The sequence below is a fragment of the Littorina saxatilis genome, linkage group LG12 (assembly GCF_037325665.1).
Source record: "Littorina saxatilis isolate snail1 linkage group LG12, US_GU_Lsax_2.0, whole genome shotgun sequence".
NCBI classification, from domain to species: Eukaryota; Metazoa; Mollusca; class Gastropoda; order Littorinimorpha; family Littorinidae; genus Littorina; species Littorina saxatilis.
Window position 1 is genome coordinate 29,636,018 of NC_090256.1, and position 19,626 is coordinate 29,655,643.

Below are 19,626 nucleotides of genomic sequence, written 5' to 3' on the forward strand. Positions count from 1 at the left end.
TTGTGTGAAACGTGGTAAATATGCTTATGAAAATTAGATTAAGGGACAAAATTAAGTTTTTTTCTGGATACTTTCTTTATCCCTAATGAACTTGCATGCTTGCAAAGAAAGAAAAAGAAAGAATGTAATAGAGAACGAAAGCAGGATTGGATCAGAAATGTTTTGGCAACTGTCCATACCGATGCCTTGTGATGGTATGCTACCTGTAAATTTTAGTAACTGATCCTTATACTTCTAGTGTGAAGCTTGCCAAGGTGTTTAAGTTCAACACATTGAATGGGTAAGTACTGAGGCTTTTGTCCTTACATTGGTGCTGTGTGTTTCACGTGCACAAATGTGTATGTTGAACAGGTGGCACAAACCTGGCAGATAATGGGGAACATCTTCTGCACCAAAACCAGTAGTACCAAATCTACCAGCCTCCAAGTGCCTCGGATTAATGTCACACCCAACGCTCCCATGGACAGACAAGATGTGGAGAAAGGTAATGCTGTTAACAGCTTCTCTCTGTCCTCATAGTGCAAACTTGTGATAGTGACCTTTCTTTTCTTAAAAGTATGCTTAGATTAAGATACTTTAGTTGACTGAATGAGGTAAAATTGATGCTCTTTGAACAGTTTTCTTTACGGGGCTTCTCCCAACTTATGAACAAAAGAAAATAATGGACAAAATGAACACACTTTGAAACATCATAATTCTCTGATAGTATGGCTTAAGATAACACATACCAGTGCTGTTTCTTTTTGTGTTTTGTTTGCATAAGAAATTGTAATTAAGAAAAGAAAAGCATGTTTATAACACATGGCAGTATAGTTTTAGTGTTGGTATTTGTAACATTGTATGTTGAGCAGGCAAAGCGGTGTCAAGCCCTGACAACGAAGTGGAGGTGGTGCGCAGTGACAATGACAAGGAAAAGAACGGAGAAATAAGCACAGGTAAATCTGATTCATCCATAGACTGTGTCCTAACAGTCTTCTTCTGAATGTGTATCTATGTGAATGTGTGTGTGTGTCTTTCTTTGTGTGGGTGTGTGAACATGTGCGTGTGTGTGTGTGTGTGTGCTTGTGTTTTCACTTATATTTGCAGAAAATATTTCTGTTCTGTTTGTTTACAGAGGAAAATGTTGTGTGAGCTTAGTCTTTTCAGCTTTTACCTGTATGGTCTATTTTTCCAGGCACGGATTCGGATTCGGATGGAGAGAGCTCAGAATTTGAGAAAAACCAGCTAGCTGATATTGCCAGTGGCCTTGGGCACAATGGAGACTTCTTTTTTGGGGATGGAGACAATGAGACACTGTCATACCCTCTTGGGATCACTGTTCAGGGTGGTGAGGTTAGTGCTGCCTCCAGGATATTTTTTGGAATTTTACCAGTAAAATTCTCATATTACTAGAAATGAAATTTGTAGAGTAGAGGTGCAATGGGTCTAGTGGTTCCGTGTGGGAAGTTCGCGGTTCGAATCCCAGCAGTAACTGGTGGGTTAAGAATCGAAGTACAGTGCAATCTATAAAAAGTGTTGCACTGCTGAATTAAATCTTGTCCATTATATTATCCCTCCTCCCCCCCCCCTCCTGTCTAGAAAGTACAGTGTCTCTTATTGAAAGTGTCACCCAGCTGAATATAATCTTGTAGCTTACAGCATCGCCTATGACACTGTCATCCCCAGGACTGGACACAGCTGCCATCAGAGGCCTTCCAGCCTCGCCACGAAATCACTGGCCCTGCAGCCCCACCCGATCGCCTGGACCATGACTCCTTGATGGTGGCCGCTGTGGAGTCGGATGCTGTGGCCGTCATGACGCCCATCGAAGAGTCGGAGCCCAGCGAACAGTACCTCAACCTCAACATTGACTGCTCTGCGTTTCACGCTGGCACCGTGCTGGACTACACCTCCACTGCTGTGGACATCATTTGTTGCTTTGCTGAGCAGGTCATGTAGCCCTGAAGTCCAAGATAGGCTAGCCAGAGAACACATTTTACTAGCTAAACCGACAAGATGATTCTCATGTTTCAGGCCAGGCTTACCATAGCTGGTTAGCTGGTCTTATTTTGTCTTGGCATGCCCCTTTTGAAGTGTAAAGGCTAAGTATATGAAGAGGATAAAGGTAGACGAACCTTTAACTGGTTGGGGATGGAGATGTTGCCAGGTTTGGACACACGAAAATCAGGGAGCAAAATGAAAATGGGTAAATTTTTTGGGACCACCCTGTTTGTGTTGTTGCCTGGTCATCTTCATGTAATTTATGCGTACGTGTATATGAGTATGCTTGAGTTGTTAATGTGAAAGATTGTGTATGAGTGCGCCTTGAGTCGCCTTGTGGTGAGATATGTGCGAGTTATAAATTCTCGTATTATTATTATCATATCACTAATGATGATGACAACTTTGGTTTTTACCTGGTTTTAAATGAATAGTCTAAAACCGTTCAGACTAATGACGTTTGCAAATGCACATATGTGAATGTTGTACATTTCATTGGTATCCAGCTGCCTGACTGGTAAGTTTGGGTTGTTTTTCAGGGGGACATTCAATCAGCTGTGTCCATGCTGATTGTGCTCGGAGACCATGTTCGCTCTCACATTGATGGGGAGAGTCAGGAGAACTGGTTCATGTCCTACATTGGTAAGAATCGTGTGTGTTTTACTTTATGCAGTCCTTGCCTGTGCAATTTGTCATCCCTTAATAGGAAATTATACCAAACATTTCCTGACAAGCATTGCCTTGCTTGTGTCTTCTGAGCGAGCTTCTGCACAATTTGTCAAATAAGTTTATTTTCTGTTTTATAAATTTCTGTATTATAAGTGTTTGTAAGACTGCTGGGTCGAAGATTAGTCAATGTAGCGTTTTTTTTGTCATAGATTAAACATTCCAACAACATACTTTTCTTGTTTTTTTGATTCTGACAAGCATGGAAATGTTTTTTCACCTGAAATTTGATGGATTTTTGTGTGGTTGAGAGGAGGGGGGGGGGGGTGATTGGGAGTTGAGAGAGGTATTATGTTGTGTCTGTTAAAATGGTAGATGTTGATCCAATTCTGTTCAGAATCGTTCTTAGCTTTCAGATTTTTTTCTCTGGAAAATGAAATCCTCCCCATATTTTATGACCTCCCTCTTCACACACACACACACACACACACACACACACACACACACACACAGTAATCATGAGTAACATTCCTTACCTATTCCTTCAATTTGCAGTGGCTTATGATTTCTGTGCTGTGAGTTCTAAAATGTTTGTCAGGATGGAATATTGCATGTAAAGAATGATGGTGAAGAGATGGCTACGAGCTGATGCGCCTGCTATTAAATAACATATTCTTACTCCGAATCACATTAGCATTGAGTCACCTGAGATGCTTATCACTGAAAAACGCTTACCCGGCTAAAAATTTTAAAGGGAAGCAACCCCATCACCAAAACGAAAGTGAAAGTAGCTTTGGTAATGGGCCAGCACACTGGGAGTTACCTCCCATACGGGTGTGTGCCACGTCACTTCCTCTAGGAACACGTGCCTATTCTCATACGTCTTTTTCACCTCGGAGAGGACGGTTCACTTTTTGACGCTCTGTGGCTGACCTTGTGTGTTTGAGTGACACCCGCCGGCCACGTTACCCAGCTTTTCTGCTCGCCTTGCCTACAGTTTGGTGAGCTCGTTCCCGTTTGTTGTTGGTTGTTTGCGCTGTTTTCGTTACTGTACGTTGTCCGTTTTTTGCGGACTTGTGTGTCAGTGACTTGCGTGTTTCGCCATTTTGTTGTGTGAGTTAGTTAGCTAGCTCGTATGACTTTGCTCGTAGCTCTGCGTGCCCCTTTCTGTTGGGCAAGTGTAGCTATAGTGTTTTGTTGACGCGAAAGTGTGTGTGTTTACTGTGTTTTCAGTCGTTTAGACTTACGTTTCAGTAAATTTTTTCGCGTTGCCACGTGTTGTTGACTGGCGTGTCAGTGACTTGCGTGTTTCGCCATTTTGTTGTGTGAGTTAGTTTTCTAGCTCGTGTGACTTTGTTTGTAGCTCTACGTGCCTCTGTTTTTGTGGGGCAAGTTTAGCTATCGTATTTTGTCGACGCGAAAGAGTGTGTGTTTTCAGTCGTTTAGACTTACGTGTCAGTAAATTTTTTCGCGTTGCCACGTGTTGTTGACTTGTGTGTCAGTTACTTGCGTGTTTCGCCATTTTGTTGTGTGAGTTAGTTTACTAGCTCGTGTGACTTTGTTTGTAGCTCTACGTGCCTCTGTTTTTGTTAGGCAAGTGTAGCTATCGTAATTTGTTGACGCGAAAGTGTGTGTTTTTACTGAGTTTTCAGTCGTTTAGACTTACGTTCAGTAAAATGTTTTCGTGTTGTTTACATGGATTTGACAGCATGTCTGATTCAGACAAGCGCTGTGGCAAGTCGGACCCCAAGGGGAAATTTAAGCCTTAGGCTTCTTCTTAAGCAGTTTTACTTGTACAGACCAAGAACGTAGCACTTTGTTGTCTGTACCTATTTCGGCGCCTTGCGCTGTTACTACTTCTGCTATCTTTTGCGGCGCCTAGCGCTACTGTTACGTCTGCTCCGGTTCTCTACTACGGAGACTTCGTCCTCGTTGTTAGCACCTGTGCAGGGTGCGTTGGTTCCTTTCTGTTTTAGACACTGGTTCCAGAAATCCGCAGCTTGGTGCAGGCAGAGTTCCAGCGTTCCGTCGCCAGTTGTTTGGCGTTTCCGGCATCTGGCAGTGACGTCCGGGCGTTGGCTTCCGTGTCTTTGCCTTCCATTTCCGGTTTGGAGCAGCGTCCTCCCTCTTCAGCTGCGGCTGGTAAGCAGAGCTGGTCCGATAGCCCTCGTGAGGCGCCTGGACGTTCTCTCTCGGGAGACAGCTCTTTCGCTTCGGGTCACGACCGATACCATGCTGATCTTTCATTTCCGGCGATAACCTACGAGGCCCCGGATTTGATCGAACAGCGGCGGCAGTCGGTTTCGGCTGCCGCATTTCCGGCACTTGCCGGAAGTGATGATCCGTCCGCTCCGGCACGCTACGGCGGTCGCGGCAGGATGGAGTATTCACTGACTTCCGGTCCTTCCGGATCGCGAAGTCAACCAGTGCAGCCTTCGTTTCCGCATTGCGCGGTTCCGTCGGCTACACTACCGGCACTCGCCGGAAGTGATGATCCGTCCACGCAGGCACGCTACGGCGGCTGCGGCAGGATGGAGTATTCACTGACTTCCGGTCCTTCCGGATCACGAAGTCAACCAGTGCAGCCTTCACTTCCGCATTGCGCGGTTTCCGACGGCTACACTTCCGGTTTCGGCCGGACACGCTGCTTCCTCTTCTGGTGCTTCCTTCCGGATACCAGTGGGTGGATTCCAGCGTACGCCTTCCGGCCTGTTAGTGCCTAGGCTTGAGCAGGCATCACTCCACTCTGATGGGGGAGTGACGTCAGCTCATCCAGCTCCGGTTTTTCCGGATAGTCGTCCTGCCTACCCTTTACCTTCACAAGGTTCTGGGCTGCAGGATGATGTTCGTGCACAGGCATTTCCGGTTTCCGGTTTGCCAGGGCATGCTTCTGCTTCCGGAACTGGTGTTTTTGGTTTCAGTGCAGCCTTCGCTTCCGCATTGCGCGGTTCTGTCGGCTGCACTACCGTACCGGCACTCGCCGGAGGTGATGATCCGTCCACGCAGGCACGCTACGGCGGCTGCGGCAGTATGGAGTTTTCACTGACTTCCGGTCCTTCCGGATCACGAAGTCAACCAGTGCAGCCTTCAATTCCGCATTGCGCGGTTTCGTCGACTACACTTCCGGTTTCGGCCGGACACGCTGCTTCCTCTTCTGGTGCTTCCTTCCGGATTTCAGAGGGTGGATTCCAGCGTACGCCTTCCGGCCATTTAGTGCCTAGGCTTGAGCAGGCATCACTTCACTCGGATGGGGGAGTGACGTCAGCTCATCCAGCTCCGGTTTTTACGGATGGTCGTCCTGCCTACCCTTACCTTCACAAGGTTCTGGGTTGCAGGATAATGTTCGTGCACAGGCATTCCGGTTTCCGGTTTGCCAGGGCATGCTTCTGCTTCCGGAACTGGTGGTTTTGGTCATGGTTCCTTGTGTGACTATTCTGATGCTCCATCAGTGGTCAACGAGGAGTCTCGGGGCGTGTTTCCGTCGAAGCTCAAGTCTGTTCTTGACATCGCGGCGGAAGTAGCGTCTCGTTTTTTCCCCGATGGGGTAGTGGCTGCGGACTCTTCCGCTCCGTTCGATCCTTCGGCCATGGCGGACTTCCGGCCGGCACAGGAAGATGTTTCTTCCTTCCGGTTCGCCGAGTCTCCGTCAGTGGCTTACCAACTTTCGCATTCGCTGGTTCGTCCAGCACATGCGGGGAGTGGTATTCGGCCAGTGCCTGTTCCGTTACTGCTTCCTTTTGGTCCAGTTCCGGAATCAGCTCAGCAGTGGGTGGCGTCGGCTTCTCAAGCCTCTTCCTTTGTGCCTACGGGCAATAGGAAGCTTAGCTTGCCCACTCAGAGCCAGAGCTGGCTGGCGTCTTTTGCACTCCCTAGGGCTACCCTTCCGGTTCCCCGGGAATTGCTGCCTCTTCTGGCTAAACCGATCAAGCAGGATCTGGTTCTGCCGGTTTCTGAGGCTTCCCTCCTCTCTGCTGAGGAGGTTGGACGTCGGCAGATCGAACTGTCCTCTGTTGCGGAGACTCTTGTTCGGACTCTGTATCGGGCATTGATCGATTCACTGGTTCCTTTCACTCTCAGTGAAGAACAAGATGCGGAAGATGCGCTTTTTACCGCCTTGGCCAAGGTCAATGAGGAACAATTGCGTCTTTCCTCTCTACAGTACACCCAAGCGGTCCTCTGTAGGAGGGATCTCTTCCTCTCGCAGTCCTAGTTCACGGAGCTGGCTACTAGGGAGACCTTGAGAGTCTCCCTGGTCTCAGAGGAATCTCGCTTCTGTTCTCTGGCAATGGATGCCAGACAGAAGGAGATTCAGTCGAACAAGGACAGTCAGTTCCTCGACTTCACTCTGCAGGGGGTGAAACAGTCTAAGCCTTCTAAGCAAAAGCAGGCTCAGACATTGTCGAACCTCAAGCCAGCTCAGAAGCGGCAGGCTCTGCCGGTCGCTCGTGGCAGGAAGAAGAGGACGGCATCGGGGAGGGGGTGTGGCGGCTCTGGGAGTAAGCCACACCCCCAATGAAGCGCTCCCGATCTCACCCCCCTCCCGCCTTCCACCTTGGTGATGGCGGGAGGCCCCTCCCGTGCGCTTTCTCGTTGGATGTCGGTAGTAGACAGCCAATGGATTGTGGGAGTGGTGAGATCGGGCTTCCGCCTGCTCTGGCGGGAGGAAAAGGCGCCTCTTACCCGAGTGCCACCGCGGTTCAAGCCCATCTTCTCGCAGGAAGCATGTTCCGTCTTGCAGTCGGAAATTGCCTCCCTGGAGCAGAAGGGCGCGGTGGAGAGAGTTCGGGTCCATAGCTCCCTGGGATTTAAGGGCGTCTTTTCGCCGTTCCCAAAGCGTCAGGAGGACGGCGTCCCGTGTTGGATTTATCTCTCCTCAACACTTTCTTGAGTGAGATAAAAGTCAAGATGGAGACGCCAGCCTCGGTCCGAGACTCTCTCCGCCCAGGAGACTGGGTGACCTCGATCGATCTCACGGACGCATACTTTCATTCTTATGCATCCGGCCGACCGGAAATGGCTTTGTTTCCGGTGGGGAGATCAGATCTACCAGTTTCGCGCACTCCCTTTCGGGCTGTCCCTCGCACCATGGATTTTCACCATGGTGGTGAGACAGGTCTGTGCACTGGTGAGGTCCTAGGGTATCCGCCTGCGGGCTTATCTGGACGACTGATTCATCATGAACCAGTCCCAGAGCGGCTGTTCGCAAGATACCCTGATGGTTCTTCGAGAATCCAACTTGTTGGGGTTCTCGATCAACCAGGGAAAGTCGGAGCTGACCCCGTCACAGACATTCACTTATCTGGGGATGTCTTTCGACACGGTCGCGTGGACTGTCCAGCCTTCTCAGAGAAGGGTGGACAAGCTCCAAGCTCAGATTTGCTCCACTTTGCCTCTCCTGATGGCTTCCATCCGTCTGGACTTGGTGGCTCGCTCGCATAGAGCGTCCACCTCGTCAGTTTATGCTTCCCACTGGAAGGCATGGACTGCCTGGTGTTCAGCTACAGGGGTGAGTTCGGTGGCTCCGCGCTATATTCAGGTCGCCAACCGCCTCTCTTTCATGTCTTCGCAGGGCGCCTCAGGCTCCTCGTTGAGGGTCCGGCGCTTCGCTATCTCGGCGACTCTTAAGCAGATCGGTCGGTCTGTTCGAGTCGGGGGCGTTATAGCTGCAGTCATTAAAAGGGCTGCTCTTAAGGAAGCGAAAGCTCGTTTGCCCGCTCCCAAGTGGGACTTGTTTTTAATCCTGGAATTCCTACGTTCTGCGGATTTTGAGCCTTTGAGCGAGGCCATTCTGTTCAATGTCACTCGCAAAGCGCTGGTTCTTCTTTTGTTGGCAACGGCCCGACGGGGTAGCGAGGTCCACGCCCTGTCGGGTCAGCCTGGAGATATCTCCTTTTAGTCGGACGGTTCCGCATCTTTGCGTTTCCGGCCCGATTTCCTGGCCAAGAATCAGTCTCCGGGGCAGGCCTCTCCGCTGGTTAGAGTCAAGGCTCTGATCAGCGCGTTGGCCCCGGATGACCTTGATTCGGTCAATTGCCCTGCGAGGGCTCTTCGTCTGTACTTAGCCCGGACTCAGCCGTTTCGGTCTAGTTCTCAGAAGTTGCTGTTTATCTCGCCCTTTTCTAGGCGCGAGTAAGATTTGTCGAAGGTATCGTTGGCCCGGTGGGTGTCCTCGCTCATTAAGCAAGCTTATGAGTGGAGTCGCACAAAGAGGGGGGGGGGGTCATGCCCTCCTTGCCACTTGACTCGGCCCGAGCCCATGAAATGAGGGCGTGGGCATCCTCTCTGGCAGTACTGCGCTCCAGATGTCTAGAGGAGGTGCTGACAATTGCGTTTTGGCGTTCTGAAGATGTTTTCATAAACTTTTATCTTCGGGACGTCTCGGCTCTTCGACAGGATGGCTCCAGAGGCCTTCCAGCTCTCATAGCAGCAGGTCAGTTCCTGTCCAGAACTTGATGGTGAGTTTTGATTCATTTCTAGCCCACCGCCTTGTTGATGTTATCTGCTAATGTGATTCGGAGTAAGAATATGTTATTTAATGGAAAATTTCCTAGATAAATTTTCATTTAATTAATATACTTACCCGAATCACATACTGTATTCCCTCCCACCTGCCCCGCGTATGGTTTTAAGTTTTTTAAAGCCGTATGAGAATAGGCACGTGTTCCTAGAGGAAGTGACGTGGCACACACCCGTATGGGAGGTAACTCCCAGTGTGCTGGCCCATTACCAAAGCTACTTTCACTTTCGTTTTGGTGATGGGGTTGCTTCCCTTTAAAATTTTTAGCCGGGTAAGCGTTTTTCAGTGATAAGCATCTCAGGTGACTCAATGCTAATGTGATTCGGGTAAGTATATTAATTAAATGAAAATTTATCTAGGAAATTTTCCATTTTCTCCTTCTCCTCCGTAGACTTGCTGAGTCGCTTCCGGCTGTGGACGATTGCCAGCGAGGTGATAGCCTTGAGTCACCTGCCCCAGGTGATGCAATTGAACCAGTCCTCCACCAGCATCCACACAGCCTGTCCTCATTGCATGCGCACCATGGAACGCTCGGGCTGGTTGTGCGACAGGTGCAAGAGTGTGGTCAACATGTGCAGCATATGGTAATGTTATTTTCCTGTCTTGTGTCCTTTTGCTTGCTAAGAGAGTTTGGGGTACTATTATCAGAAACAACAAAAGGCTAGATGGGGGTTGTTTAGGGGGGTATGTGTCTCAGTTCTATTATGGAAGCAGAATATACTGGGGGACCCCCACCCAAAAACAAAAACAAAATCGGATAAAAATAAGGTTGTAAAAAGGAGGGAGTCTGTATCATGGGGGTAAATTTACAGAGATTATAAACAGACAATCTGAAAAAAGCAAAGTCTAAAGGGGTGAGGTCTTAATTGGGGGTTTCACTGTATTGTGTCACTAATAAGATACACACACACACACACACAGAAACATGCTTTAGCTGAAGTGGTCAGGACCCAAATCTTTGACTTGAATGCTATTTGGGCTAATCTACAGGCCTTGCTAGCGCCCCCCGCGGGTTAGGGGGAAGAATTTACCCGATGCTCCCCAGCATGTCGTAAGAGGCGACTAACGGATTCTGTTTCTCCTTTTACCCTTGTTAAGTGTTTCTTGTATAGAATATAGTTAATGTTTGTAAAGATTTTAGTCAAGCAGTATGTAAGAAATGTTAAGTCCTTTGTACTGGAAACTTGCATTCTCCCAGTAAGGTCATATTGTACTACGTTGCAAGCCCCTGGAGCAATTTTTTTATTAGTGCTTTTGTGAACAAGAAACAATTAACAAGTGGCTCTATCCCATCTCCCCCCTTTCCCCGTCGCGATATAACCTTGAACGGTTGAAAACGACGTTAAACACCAAATAAAGAAAGCCTTGCTAGCCAGTACTGAGAAGCTGAGTAACATCCTATATTTATATCACAATCTCTCACCCTGCTTTTCTTTCTGTCCTTTGTTTTTTATATGTTTGAATATAAGTTTCATGCCATGTGTTAGATATACAGAGATACACCCTATTTTGAGTGAAATGTTCTATAAACTTACCTTTCTTGTTTTTGTGTGTGATTCCCCTGGCTTTTAAGATCTTGCTGTCACAGATTTTCTATTCATTATTTTCGTAAATTGACCCCCGTTTTAAGACCACCTTCCTGTTAAGACCTGGGGTTTTCAGATTTTTTATGTTCTTAACAGGAGAAGATGTGATACTATTTATCTGCATGTATGATACAGGTACAAATGTGATAATTGTAGGCTTATACTAGTGATTAATTTACTGTGTGTGATACATGAAATGTGATATGAATGCTGTTTTTATATGTTATACTCTTACTTTCTCCCAAGCGCAAGACAAATTCTTCTATGAAAATTGAAGCCAATAAAATTTGAGTTGAGTTAAGTTGAGTTGAGAATACCACTATATAGTGTGGATGTGTACATGTTGCACATACCATGATGCATTTTTGAGAGTGCGAGTCTTATTCATTCATTTGTATCTTGTTGCTTGCAGCCACTGTCCAGTGAAAGGACTGGCTGTGTGGTGCCAAGGGTGCTGTCACGGAGGACACATACAGCACATACAGGACTGGCTGGTCGGCAACATCCTCTGTCCAGAAGGCTGTGGCCATATGTGCGAGTACACGTGATCTTGTACTTCACCCTATGATTTACTGTTGTGTAAATACAAATCATCAGTTTGCCAGTGAACCTGTGTCATGACTATTATCAGAATCCTAAATGTGTGGTTAGAAAGCGTGGAGGAATAATTGTTATTTTGTGAGTTAGCAAATGATGTATGGGAAATCCAATATGATCCGTGTGTGATGCTGAGTGATTGGTGTGCCTGGCGGTGCATGCGTGCTTCGGCAAAAGGCTGATATGAAATTTAAATGAAATCTTTGTCAACCAAATTGAGATGACCATCTCCGGCATGTGTGTTGCATTGTCTGGAAACTTACCAGGCTGCCGTAGAGTTTCTCCCAAAGAGGCATTGGCTCTGGCCATGTTGCCTAGCGGATTTTGTCGTGCAGCAAGGAAGTGTTTGGTCGTCAAGACGATGACCTGGTCAGCATTGTTCAGGTGGCTGCAGCTGTCAGACTGACTCAAGTTGGGAATGCTTAGATGTTCTGAACGTGTGTGCTTTTGAAAACTGCTTGAAAGTTCTTCAAAGTGACCAAAAATTAAATAAATAGAAGATAAAGGAATTAGTGCCTGAACACTTGTGAATTCAAGCTTAAGACATGTGAATTTGTTGACACCAAAGTCTGTCAGTTATGGTTAATCATTGACCTGGTGAATGCTCAACATTACATTCAAACATTGTATCACATCCATAGCTGGTCTTTTGTTCAAGACATGACCAGCAACTTGTCATTGTTACTTCAGTGCATTCTCATTCCGGTGCCAAAACTGTGATGTTTACTTCTGTAAATATGCTACAATTGCATAATAAAGGCTGTGCCTTAACATAGTTGTGCCTTAACATAGTTTGTGTTGCAAATTGTTGGGTCTGTAAGTTGCTGAAATTCGGTGTATGATTTAAAGTACAGCACCATTGTAAAATTCATTTGATCCTGGCAGTGCTGCTGATCTTGCTCAGCTCTGGGTGCATGAATATGTTATCTTAACACAGGGTGTATTTCTGCAAACTTTTGCAGGTGGTGAGTGCCTGGAAGCATGCCAACTTCCTTGTTAGATACGAGTTTATGAAAATTGAAATTGTAAAAACGCCTGAAGGCTTACACCCAGGGAATTTTATTGGTACAAAAATGATGCAAAAGTCAAGCACTCCTATGCAATTAGTGGATCATGGAATGATCTCTGGAGCTCTGAAAATGCAGGAAATCAAAATTTGGAGAAAAAATCTAATGGGCAAGTTGTATCCATCGTTTTAAGTTGTGGCGTGACTGAGCGCATGTATTCATGAAAGTGCTTCCAGGACAGAATGCTTTTAACAAAGAACAGAATGACAAGAATGAAAGGTTTCCTCATTCAGAACCACTTCAACACACACATTTCAAAGCATCAACAAACCTTGTACCCATCACTTTTTATTTTTATTCTCCAGTTGTAAACACCAGTCAAAGTACTCGCACGGGTAGAAATTACAGGCAATTGGGAACAAATCAATCATCAGTTTTCATAGCCCACAGTGTAAACTGTCCAGACATTCGTCGTCTGACACGCACTACACAATAGCGTAAACTATCCAGACATTTGCTGTCACACACACAGTATACAATTACAATAAATATGAACTGCATCAAGGGAAACACACTCAACTCATGATTCAAACACAATCAACTCTTTTCATATATCTGCTTTCAACAAAATTATCATTCATTCTTGTACACTTTTGTTCAGTCGCATTTACAGCATGTGGTGTTCATCTTCTGCACACACACACAAGTACAATGGTTTCAATTTACATAGACACACACACACAACAGCAACAAACTGGCACTGAGCCGCCAAACATTAATCTTTGGTTAAGGCTCACTTGCTGTCAAGCTATGTTTCACCAGCACAACTTCTCATCAGAATTCACACACTCTGCATGTATTATTCTGCATAATTTGCACAGGCAGAATGCAAATGCACACACAATCTGACATGGTTTAATTTCACAATATCAACATTGGCCAAAACACTTTGGAATGAGTGTAATTGCAATAATATGCACAAGTCTTTGCACCCAAAATGCACCAATAATATCTAAAACCTGACAACGGTAACTTAAAACTCAGTTCAGGAATATCTATAAAAGCATCTAATCTTCAACACAGTCACAATGCAAGATGACATATTATGGTTTTCATCCCAAACAGCTATTGACATAACTTCAAAACCACACACAGGTTAAAAGGAGAAAGTGTGACAATGAAGAGATGTTGCAATTTAGGTTTCTCTTTCAGTGCAAGATCAACTGTGATAAGTGTTCTGACAAACTGGGAGGAAGTACTTCATTCGTTTATCACCTTCACTTGGGACACCCAGCAGTAATATGAAAGATCACTTTAGGGGTAAAAAATGGTTCCATGTACATTATGTGCCTGGGCCACCTTGATCAGCCCTCCAATGTGGCATAACAAATGACCATCACAAAGATTGTTGTGATTGTCTCAACATATTCAACAATACTGAAACCACTGACTGAAAACCATTTTCAGTGGAAAGCAAAATTGAATACAGCAAGTACGAGAAAAAAGACCCACAGTCCCTAACCTGCAAATTCAGTAGTTCACTGTTGAACCAACAGGCTCGCCACAATGCTGATCAGTCAACCAGTATTCCAACACATAGTGCTGATCAGTCAACCAGTATTCCATTTCCAACACACAATGCTGATCAGTCAGTCAGTATTCCAACACACTGGCGCAACTTTCTTGTGGGTCCAGAGATGTTGCATTCGCGGCTGGGAGCCCAGAGGGCAGGTGAGGGGGTCAGCAATGAGACAACTCTGACAAGATCCGCCGTAATCTCCTTCCAGCTCGGAACTCCAAAGCACCTCAGTCTACTTTGGCCTTCTTTCGGTCTGCATCTGCATCATACTGCAACGACACAAAGTTATTGAACAATTCAGTCAGGGCCAACAGGTATGAAAAATATATGTAAGCAGCACTTCACTTCTCTAATGCTCAAATGCTTTCTTAACGCCTGTACAGTAGAACCCTTATTTTAAGATCACTACCCCCGATCTGCCGTTTTAGATTTTTTTTTCATAAACTGTAACATGGAAATGAACATCCTTTTCAAGACTCCCTCCCTTTTAAAACCTGATCAGATTTTTAGGTCTTAAAACTAAAGGGGGTTTCCAATGTACCAATAATCATACTCAAACCACAAAAATACCAATAATTCAACTGTATATAAATGCTGCTGCTAAGTGATATGGCATTTATACAGCTCTCAACCAAAAGCAACTATTCATCAAAGAATGGGAGCCCCAGGAGTGAATGGGAAAATAAAGTGTAAACAAGCATAATGCATGTCAAGAAAAAAACCCACTGAATATCACTTACAGCAGCCAACTGTCTTCCGATGTTGCCCATGGTAACACCTCCAGAGAAAAATACACAGGGAAGCCAGGAGCGCACAAACAAGAAATCAGGTTCAGTGTACCTGAAAACACAAGAAACGGGTAAAATTAAAAACCAAACATAAAACTGATCAGACATTTACCTAAAAATACTTAATATCCTGATTCCAAAATGGATTGTACATGTAACAACTTGGAGACACATAAAAGCTCATGGGCATAACTTGTTGGACTCAACCCCCAAAAGTTAGTCCTGAAGTGTAGGACCAAGAAAGCCAGGGCAGACAAACAGCTCAGTCAGTAGCGGCGCTGGCTTTGAAACCAGTTTGTCATTAACAGCGTGGGTTCGAATCCCGGGTTCGGCAAGGGATTTATTTTCCGGAGTCAACTTTGTGCTGACTCTCCTCAGTGTCCAAACACCGGTGTGCAGACATGTGCATGATAAAGATCCCAAGTTTACAGCCAAAGTCTTGGAGCTTTCCATGGAGAGAAAAAAAGAAGAAAATTGGATAGCGCTGTATTGTTTGGCAGCTTGCTTTCCTCCAGGGAGAATTTCAATGATGGTAACCTCAAAGGACTATATTATACCATACCTTACTTTAGCCCAAACAAACTTGTCCCTTACGAATAAAAGGATTCTTTCTTTATTTGGTGTTTAACGTCGTTTTCAACCGTTCAAGGTTATATCGCGACGGGGAAAGGGGGGGAGATAGAGCCACTTGTTGTTTCTTGTTCACAAAAGCACTAGTCAAAAAATTGCTCCAGGGGCATGCAACGTAGTACAATATATGACCTTATTGGGAGAATGCAAGTTTCCAGTACAAAGGACTTAACATTTAATAAAAGGATTGAAAGCAAGGTTTCAACCTAGGATTTGTGATCAGCAACCCCAATCAGACACGACTTTCTGATTTTTTTTATACTGAAATTACTAATAGTGAGCAAAGCTGTGGTTTATTACTATTTTTGTCGCACACACAAAATCCCATCAGCTAGGGCTCTGAAAAGAACATTTTAAATGTATATATAAAAATCTCTGAAAGCTTTCTGTCACAACAATAAACATTAAATACAAACAAACACCCACCTGTATACATCGTTGTAGACCAAAAGTTGTGTTACGAATGTAGCCAGCACTGCAATGCCCACACCGAGCCCAAAGCCACTGCGTGATCGGTCAAACAGCCACCACAGACCAATGGACATAGCTGCCAAGCTGACAGACAGCTGAATATTGTTGGCAAAATCAATTTTCTGTACCAAGTCAAGGAAAGCTCTGTTCACTTTTTTTCATTCAGGGTAAGGGTTAAAGGTATTTTATTTACAACAATCATGTAAAGCACCACAGATGTGTCATTGAATGAAACAAGGCCATCCTGCCACTTGGACACATACCACGAGTCAACAACATGGCTGCTTTTGTGTGAAGAACAGGATTCCTTTTTAAGCTTAACTAATTTCACAGTTTGACATGAGTGTTAATAACAAAATGATTAAAGTTTAAAATCCTCGACCTACACAAACAGCAGCCAGACTGTAGATGTTTGCTATGTGTGTGTGTGAATGAAAGGATACTCAAACGCCTGTAGGGTTCAGTCTGGGAGAACAAGACAATGGGTCATTTTACCCCCTCAACCAAATTCTAATGGGACATAATCGAAGACGTGAGAAGCGCTACTTGGGCTGAGGGGGTTCCTGTGGCATACAAACAGTAACACCCCCGCCCCACAAAATCTCTTTTGTCGAAAGAGGCTAAATTGCGTGATCTGGTGCAGTCCGACCCATTGTGTCATGTTACCACATCTTGTGTGTCTGTACTGGTGTGTTGCTTTGCTCATTACAAATGCTGTACTCGAAGAAAACTGTGCATAGCAGTGTTACTTAATCTTGATGTACCTTTCGACTCGTTGAAAAGAATTCTTATTGGTCACACCAAAAGCAAATGGAGCATTGTTAAATTGAACCCTGCATGTGTCTGTATACAGATCTATGTTGAAGATTAGATGCTTTATACGAAAAGGAAGGTATCTTTAATCAGGTAAAGGTACTAACATACGCACATGCACACATTAATCGCACTTCCTTTCTTTCAAATCCATTCATAATCTAGTTATCTCCATTAAAATGTAACAGTATCACTCAGTCAGTATAGAGTATGCTGTGTGCAAAAAGGATACAGCACTGGCATGGTTGATTCCCACAAAAACAGCAACACAGCGCATCACACTGGACCACTCGCCCTTGGTACAGATGTCTTCTCCCAGGTACTTGTCTAGACACGGGTATAGTAAACCAATCACAGCTGCAACAAAAAGCAAGTGGATTAGAGCCTTTAGTTTTAGAACACACTCGCAAACACTGCGAAGCCTTCTATGCTAAAAGAACTCACCTCAGCAACTACAGGAGAGCACTACTACGAGTACAGTTGTATTTTTTTTTTTTTAATGAACCTTGATTGAAAAATCAACCCCACTTCCAAAACCTTGCTGTTTCAGATTTTACTTAATCTCTGTAAATTTACTTCCCCTCTAAGAGTAAGACTCCTTCTTTTCAAAACTCTGACTTTCAAGGTCTTAAAGTTAAAACTACAAAGGGAGTTGCAGTGTATCGCAAAATAATACTGATACAGTGATACTGTTATAACTACACTTCAAGAAAACATAAGTCATAAGTAAAAGTAAAAATGACAAAACTCGATTTTGCAAAGAAAGTTACGACACGACGGAACACAGCTTGCATGAGGCTAGACCTTAAACTTCTTATAGAAAGTAACCAACATACCGACGCAATTGTTTTCTCCCAATATGCTAACATTAACAAGCACAGATACCTACCAGCAGCAGTGCCACAGCTTGGTGCCACCCACCAGGCCGAAGAAAAGAGGGACGCCAGAACTTCAGGAGGGAAGATCGTCACCTGCCGCTGGACTTGCAGCAGGTTGAGCACCAGGGAGAAAAACACTCCCAATGTGAAGAGGACAGAGCCGCGCAGAACTAAACACTTTGTTGACACCATCTTGGACTTGACCGTTCACACTGATCAACCTGAATCAAGTTATAAACAAGAGGCGAAGCCTTCAAGGCTCACGTAAGAAATCGACAAACAGTAACACAAACTCAATCACTCCGTCACACATACACACACACACACACACACACACACACACACACACACACACACACACACACACACACACACACAGTAAGCATAGGTGAAACTATGCAAGAAAGCGAGACCCTGGATCTGCCAAGAAGTCTCGGCCCGCTCACAATAACAATGACCGAGACTTTCAGTAATTCCTTTGCGTGACGTCTAACCCTCTTACGTCATACTGTGACGTCTTCAAATAGTTTCTATCACACACGTCGAACACTTTTGACCGAGACTGACGTAATCCATAGACTCGGAAATGTTAAAGTTTCTACCACAGACATACACACATACATACATACGCACGCACGCACGCACAGACAGACAAAGTTTATCATCGCATAGGCTACACTTACGTGAGCCAAAAAACACTGTGATATTAATGTACAGGTCTTCTACAAAGCAAAATTGAATCAAATGTGAACTAGCTACAATTTATAGAGCATTCATAATCATCAAAAAGATCAAGTGAAGTGGCTTGTGCCATAACATTTTGTAGTCAACGATGCTTTATTTTTTTCTGAAAAAGCTGTAGACGAACAACACACACAGTTTATCTGTAGTGTAGCATGCCACTGTGACAATGGAACTTGTTAGAACCATTTGTGGGACAGCAATATATTGTAACTTATTCAAGTTATTGTAAGCACCGACTTAGCAGACTTTTTTCTCTCTCAGTCTCATGTTGACGTTGTATATGTTTTCTTTCTTAACCATGTGCTACACACTTTCTTTCCTCTCCTTTACATAATCAGCACTTTCGCATGAAGAATAAATCTTGAAGCAATTAAACATGAGTATGCACGCTGTGTCTGCCTTGGCACATCCTTTAACTTTAAGTGAAATTAAAAATAACACTACAGTGCAAAATTGTTCATAAAGTTGATAATCACCAGCAGGGCTATGTCCCTGTGACTGTTACCAGTATCTGTATCTGTGGGTTACGTCGCTAGCATCCAGATTGCTGGCTTTGGCGCGACGGGTGGGTGTGCGCAGCGACGTCGTTTATCGGCGGCTGGTAGTCAGCGCCGCCTTGAATGCCTCAGTAGAGGCTGAGTGGACAACCGTGTTGTCCAGGTGATTCCACTCGATTGTGGATCGTGGGAAGAACGACTGTTTGTATTGTTCAGTGTTGCAGCGTGGTACAGCGAAACACCTGTTGTTGTTTTTTATGTAATTATCTATGGGGTTGCTACCAACGTAGTCTGCGCAGTACAGATCTTAGTTTTCCCTTCTCCTGTCTGGTTGCTCTCTACACCTTAGTTATAAATGTTATAGAAAGACAAATTTCATGGACAATCTGTGTCTTACTTTTGAACTTTCTAATGCATGCCAAGTCACAAGTGAACCTTCATGGAATTTCAAGTTCAAAAGTCCAAGAGTGCGCCGGCAGACACTTTATTACTAATACTACAGCCAAGTTCATCCAAACAACTTATTTTGTAACAAACCAGGCTATCTGTATGTCCAGATCAACACTCACAACACATGGAAACGAATCGGTTCATGCAAACAATACAAAATGCCGACACGGAGGGGATCAGCTGTTCTCTGGCTAAGAAGAAAATAACGTGCCGTCTGGTTCTGTAATCAGCTTCAAGTCTAGTGTCGATGTTCACGCAACTCACCTTATGGAGAAATCAGTACACAAACATTCTTCAGCGACAATAAACCGACAAGCTTGATAACTTCACATCAACTGACTAGTGCCTCTCTCAATCCAAAACACAACAGCCATTGTCTAACCGAGTAAGCAGTCGAGCAATTCTACGTCATCACGCCTCGGC

The 19,626-nt window shown here is 44.9% G+C and overlaps 2 protein-coding genes across 5 annotated transcripts in view; one reads left to right on the forward strand and one right to left on the reverse strand.

The window, feature by feature from the left end:
* LOC138981697 (GATOR2 complex protein WDR24-like) overlaps nt 1-12,121 on the forward strand; it is a 32,095-nt gene extending 19,974 nt beyond the window's left edge. For 2 of the 3 annotated variants that reach the window (XM_070354717.1, XM_070354715.1), the window contains exons 12-18: nt 352-484; nt 849-935; nt 1,175-1,332; nt 1,666-1,929; nt 2,520-2,622; nt 9,555-9,747; nt 11,162-12,121. In XM_070354717.1, coding sequence (XP_070210818.1) covers nt 352-484; nt 849-935; nt 1,175-1,332; nt 1,666-1,929; nt 2,520-2,622; nt 9,555-9,747; nt 11,162-11,297 — 1,074 coding nt within the window. In that variant the 3' untranslated portion in view covers nt 11,298-12,121. The remainder of the gene's footprint in view (nt 1-351; nt 485-848; nt 936-1,174; nt 1,333-1,665; nt 1,930-2,519; nt 2,623-9,554; nt 9,748-11,161) is intronic. The other variant, XM_070354716.1, reaches the window with a different exon arrangement.
* A 560-nt stretch (nt 12,122-12,681) lies between these two features.
* Nucleotides 12,682-19,614, reverse strand: LOC138981701 (insulin-induced gene 2 protein-like). 2 transcript variants are annotated; one of them, XM_070354721.1, is made up of 6 exons: nt 19,468-19,614; nt 17,524-17,733; nt 16,867-16,991; nt 15,777-15,943; nt 14,673-14,772; nt 12,682-14,201 (listed from the first exon to the last, which is right to left on the reverse strand). In XM_070354721.1, the coding sequence occupies exons 2-6, from the start codon at nt 17,702-17,704 to the stop codon at nt 14,160-14,162; spliced, it is 615 nt and encodes a 204-aa protein (XP_070210822.1). In that variant the 5' UTR covers nt 17,705-17,733; nt 19,468-19,614; the 3' UTR covers nt 12,682-14,159. The 2 variants fall into 2 exon arrangements, with proteins under 2 accessions (XP_070210822.1, XP_070210824.1); XM_070354723.1 differs by lacking the exon at nt 19,468-19,614 and adding an exon at nt 19,323-19,441.
* Between the last annotated feature and the right edge of the window lie 12 nt (nt 19,615-19,626).

Bases quoted from the DNA above. Each gene is read 5' to 3' on its own strand.
- LOC138981701 (XM_070354721.1), bottom strand. From the start codon at position 17,704: ATGGTGTCAACAAAGTGTTTAGTTCTGCGCGGCTCTGTCCTCTTCACA. The intron at 16,992-17,523 runs GTAGGTATCTGT...TTTTTGTTGCAG, and splicing joins AAGCTGTGGCACTGCTGCTG to CTGTGATTGGTTTACTATAC. The intron at 14,773-15,776 runs GTGGGTGTTTGT...TTGTGTTTTCAG, and splicing joins GTCTACAACGATGTATACAG to GTACACTGAACCTGATTTCT.